At 41.5% G+C, this 4,987-nt stretch overlaps 1 protein-coding gene across 1 annotated transcript; it reads left to right on the top strand.

Moving 5' to 3' along the window:
- Nucleotides 1-2,992: 2,992 nt before the first annotated feature.
- Nucleotides 2,993-4,375, top strand: LOC105663908 (uncharacterized). The gene has a single exon (XM_012295957.2). It carries the CDS (start codon nt 2,993-2,995, stop codon nt 4,373-4,375), a length of 1,383 nt encoding a protein of 460 aa, XP_012151347.2.
- The last annotated feature ends 612 nt before the right edge of the window (nt 4,376-4,987 follow it).

Genomic DNA, 4,987 nt, shown 5'->3' with positions numbered 1-4,987 from the left:
AATTATAAATGATTGATTAGTATAAAGAACTAAATAGATCTTGAAATAATAATAATGATAGAAATAATAGAAATTGATAAATTAAAGAGTATGTAATATGAGACTCGCTGGTCAGTACTTTATGTTGGACCGTATCTAATTTAACTTCACATTTGTAATATTAACTAAATTTGATATTCCTTACATATATTTGATTTTCGTGTTCGAAGGTATCGCAGTGACAAAGTTTATCTCAATTTGTACGATTGATTTGTATAAATGTTCTTTGACGAAATTAATTAATACTAGCGCTTTATAATCTACCGCTGCGAGGAATTCCACCTAAGTGAGATTCTCTAAACGCACCTAAATACGCTTTCGCAAAAATTAGACAGATTTATCTATTATCTAACGCGGTGTAATCGATTACGGAAATGACGCTAAGTGAGAACAGTATTCTTTTATTAATTCAAATAACCAAAATTTATCTGAATCTGAGAACTACTCTTCGGAACAATTACTCTTATGATTTGACTCGACAACTAAACGGTTCATGACCCTTTTAGCCAAAACGAATACTGACATCCGAAACCAGATCGCTTAATTGGGGAGCTCTGCGTTAGCCAGCTACTAAAACGACCCAACGATACCAGAATCAGGTGAACAATATAAGTTCGACAGGGTAGCAAATCAATTGACTCTAATTGTAAAATCGTAATTGCTGAACTGCCACCCAAAAGACACGGGTTTCAGAGACCAAGCCGCTCAAATGGGGAGCCTGCTATTCGTTGGCTACTAAACTACCCAGAGCGAGCTCCGAGAATCTGATGGCGCGTTAACAATTCGACCAAAAATCAACTATGAGTAGCTGAGAGCTATCGTTTCGATATCTTAGCCTTTCTTGGTGCTAAGTATAGCTCTCTCCTGACGGAGTTTCAGATACGAGATCGTTTGTATGGGGAGCTCTGCGTTAGCCAGCTACTAAAACGACCCACGACCAAGTATCCAAATGGCGTATACTCGCTTGACCAATCAAGTATCAAGATTCGTTGCGGCTCTTAACAGCGGAAATTGTTCTGAGTTCTTATTGTTATCAATAATGCTTCTATCGTGCTCGACTGCGAAAACTGTTCTGATCTTAGACGGGTTGCGCTCGCCCTTTTATACTCGCAAGTTCGCCGAATTCCTGGAATTTCTGTGACGTCAGAATATCTAAATTTTCATATAATTTCGTTATTATACATCAATTATAAAATTGAACGATTTAATTATATTTTAAATGTCGCTCTTTAATTTCTGGCTATCGTTTCGATACTAAAATGGTACCCTAATGGTGTTTTAACGAAAAATACATTTTCTGTCCTTCTCTATCAGAGGCGAGTCTATTTCGATTTACAGCTTTCTAGTTTAAGGAAATAATTTTAGTTCCGGCCATGAGTAGTTTAACACTGGTTGATTTTACGTATATAAATTGATTCAGTTAACTAATTAATTTAATGTCCAGAAATGCCGAAAATAGAAATAGTATCGCTATCCTTTTCTAGGATTAGCGCTGATCTCAAGGATTTCGGGCGAGTATCGCGGCACGTAGGCACATCATAGCGTAACGGAAATTTCTCGTACAAACTATTTATTAGAAAATAAAATAAAATAATACATAATCTTGTTTTAATGATTCAAACTTAATGTTCAATTATTTTCGCGGAAAATATTACCTACTCTAAATCAAAATTATAAGATAATTAATGTAAATGATAATATATATATATATATTATGATTACCGACTGTCGAATTTGATAGATATGGTAATAGATACCTAATGTACTGTCGATAATTGGCAACTACGGTCGATAATTGACTATTCTAGTCAGTGGATAGAAGATTGTCGCGATGATGCCGGTAGAAAGAAAAAAAGTTTCCCCTAGGGACGTTACACATGTACAGTCGATCCTCAATCTACCGCGCGCCGTTTCCGAATCGCAAGCCGCTCTTACTGACATTCGTGACCGCGTAAACATGGCGATACAAGCGTTAAAGAATTTAAAGTGTGCAGTTGATTTGTGGAACGAAATCCTTGTTTGTATCGTTGTGAATTGTTTAGACAAAAATACGCGTCGTGCCTGGGAACTTCAATTAGGAAGTTCAACCGATTTTCCCAAATTTACCGAATTAAATACCTTCCTCGAGACTTGTATTGGATCACTGGAGTCTATAACTCCTCCGAAGCATGCAACCAATGTAAACCATCCCGAGTCATCGAATCAAAAGGTGTCTCGACCGCGATCATCGTTCCAGTTCCACGCGACAACTTCAAATACTCAGCGATGTACGTTATGTTCCGGTAGTCATGGTTTGAACCAATGTCTGGTTTTTCGGGAAAAAACTGTAGCCCAGCGAGTTGAGTATGTGAAGCAAGGTAAACGATGTTTTAATTGTTTTAGTAGCCAACATAGCCAATCCGAATGCAAAAGTCAGTTCTCGTGTCAAAAGTGCCGAAAGCGTCACCATACCTTGCTTCATTTTACAAATACCATATCGAAAGCAGATAACGTAGTACCTTCCGCGAGCAATACAACCATCGAGTCACCAACTCAAGCCGCATCGCTTTCGATTATGAATTCCACCACAATGATTTCTCATGTTCTCCTTGCTACTGCGTGGGTTAATGTCCATGCTAGTAACGGTCGTGTACAGCGCGTCCGCGTGCTCCTGCATCAAGGATCGGTCGTGTCCTTAATAAGCAAAAACCTTGCTCAGAGTCGAAAAGCCCCTCGCTCACGTGTATCTATTTCCATTACGGGCGTTGGTAATAGTGAAACCTATTGTAAAGCGTCAACCACTCTTCGCATTGTATCTTGTAAAAGATCAGGAGCAGCATATTCGACAACCGCGCTAATTGTGCCAAATCTTTCCCACTATTTACCGCCACGCGTGACGGGTAATATTAATCTCCAGCATCTTCGCGGACTCGATCTCGCGGATGAAAATCCATTTAGCTCTGATCCCATTGAGATGATTGTTGGTGCTGACGTATATAGTTTAATCCTTAACGTCGGTGTACGAAAAGGTACCGCTAATGAGCCGGTCGCGCAAGATACCACATTAGGTTGGATTCTTTCCGGTCCTGTCCCTGCGATCTCTGAACATAGCAATCCTTCTTCCAACACTTCCATGCACCATTGTGCAACTCTCGAATCCGTGGATTCTGCCATAAGACGATTTTGGGAAGTCGAAGAGTTACCCTCTCGATTTCAGTTAACTCCTGCTGAAACAGTCTGTGAAAACCACTTCGTTGCAACTCATAAGCGTACCGCAAGCGGACGATATTGTGTTCGTCTGTCCTTCGTCCAAGGACCTCCGATCGACATCGGAACCTCTTTTCCCGCGGTCGAATGTATGTGGCTCCGTCAAGAACGTCGCATTCATGCGAATCCTTCTCTTGCCGCTGAATATGTTCAGTTCATGCAGGAGTATGAATCACTGCAACATATGTCAGAAATAAGTGACACTGACTCGACTTCATCCCAGCATGTTTATATTCCGCATCATGCTGTAGTGCGTGATAATAGTATTACCAGTCGGCTTCGCGTTGTTTTTAACGCTTCGTATCGAACATCAAATGGTACCTCGCTTAACGACCACTTGCATATCGGTCGCAAGCTCCAAACAGACTTACCTGCTATAATCCTGCGTTGGCGATTACATAGATATGTGTATATTGCAGATATCGAGAAAATGTACCGTCAAATCTTAGTCGATGATCGTGACCTTGACTATCAACGAATCGTCTGGCGCGCTTCTCCGACGGAACCACTCCGTCATTTCCGTCTTCGAACAGTCACATACGGGACTGCACCAGCTCCATATCTCGCGCTTCGAGTACTTCAACAACTCGCCGCGGACGAAGGGTCAAAATATCCGCTAGCTCTTCCAGTGTTGCAATCCCAAGTTTATGTTGACGATTGTGTTTTCGGCGCCGACGATCAACAACTCGCTATTCAAACGCGAAATCAGCTCATCTCATTATTTAAATGTGGTGGTTTCAACCTTCGGAAATGGGCAAGCAATTCCCCTGCTCTTTTAGCTGATCTTAACTCCTCTGATAATCTTGCTCATAGCAAATTACTCCAACCAGACGAAAGTTTAAAGGTCTTAGGAATCTTATGGGATCCAACTTCCGATGCATTCTATTTTAACATTCAACCAGAGCCAAATATTCCACAAACCAAACGAGCGATTTTATCAACAATAGCTAAATTTTTTGACCAGCCCGGTTGGGTTATTCCGGTCATTGTCGTTGCAAAAATCTTCATGCAAAAGTTGTGGCGTCTTAAGTGTAATTGGGATGTTTATATTCCTTCCGAAATCTATGACGAATGGTCTGTTTACTATTAACAGCTCGTCTGTTTACGTGAACTGTCACTACCGCGCTGGTTAGATTACGGCTCACACGTACACAGTTACGAATTACATGGGTTCGCGGATGCATCCAACGCAGCATACGCCGCTGTTGTGTACATGCGTACAGTTTCTTTATCCGGACACGTCACAATATCCATTCTCGCAGCCAAATCCAAAGTTGCACCAATAAAGACCATAAGTATACCGCGACTTGAGCTTTGCGCTGCACTTTTACTCTCTCGTCTCGTGAAGTTCGTACAAACATCTCTCGAAATTAAACCTCATTCACTTCATGCTTGGACAGACTCAACAATTGTTCTTGCTTCGATTGCACAACACCCATCGCGCTGGAAGACATTTATTGCTAACCGTGTTGCTGAAATTCAGACTAACCTTCCAACAGTAGAGTGGCATCACGTGCCTACCGAAGATAATCCTGCGGATTGTGCTTCTCGTGGAGTGAGAGCGGATCAATTATGCCATCATTTAATTTGGTGGCACGGCCCGTCCTGGCTCAATCTCGATCCGACCTGTTGGCCACAGACAGTTTTACCAGACGAGTCCGTCAACCTCGAAGCTCGTACTTCAGCTCCCGTGCATTCAGTA

The sequence above is a fragment of the Megachile rotundata genome, unplaced genomic scaffold (assembly GCF_050947335.1).
Source record: "Megachile rotundata isolate GNS110a unplaced genomic scaffold, iyMegRotu1 scaffold0057, whole genome shotgun sequence".
Taxonomy (NCBI): domain Eukaryota; kingdom Metazoa; phylum Arthropoda; class Insecta; order Hymenoptera; family Megachilidae; genus Megachile; species Megachile rotundata.
This window is presented reverse-complemented; position numbering and strand designations above follow the sequence as displayed.

Bases quoted from the DNA above. Each gene is read 5' to 3' on its own strand.
- LOC105663908 (XM_012295957.2), top strand. From the start codon at position 2,993: ATGATTGTTGGTGCTGACGTATATAGTTTAATCCTTAACGTCGGTGTA.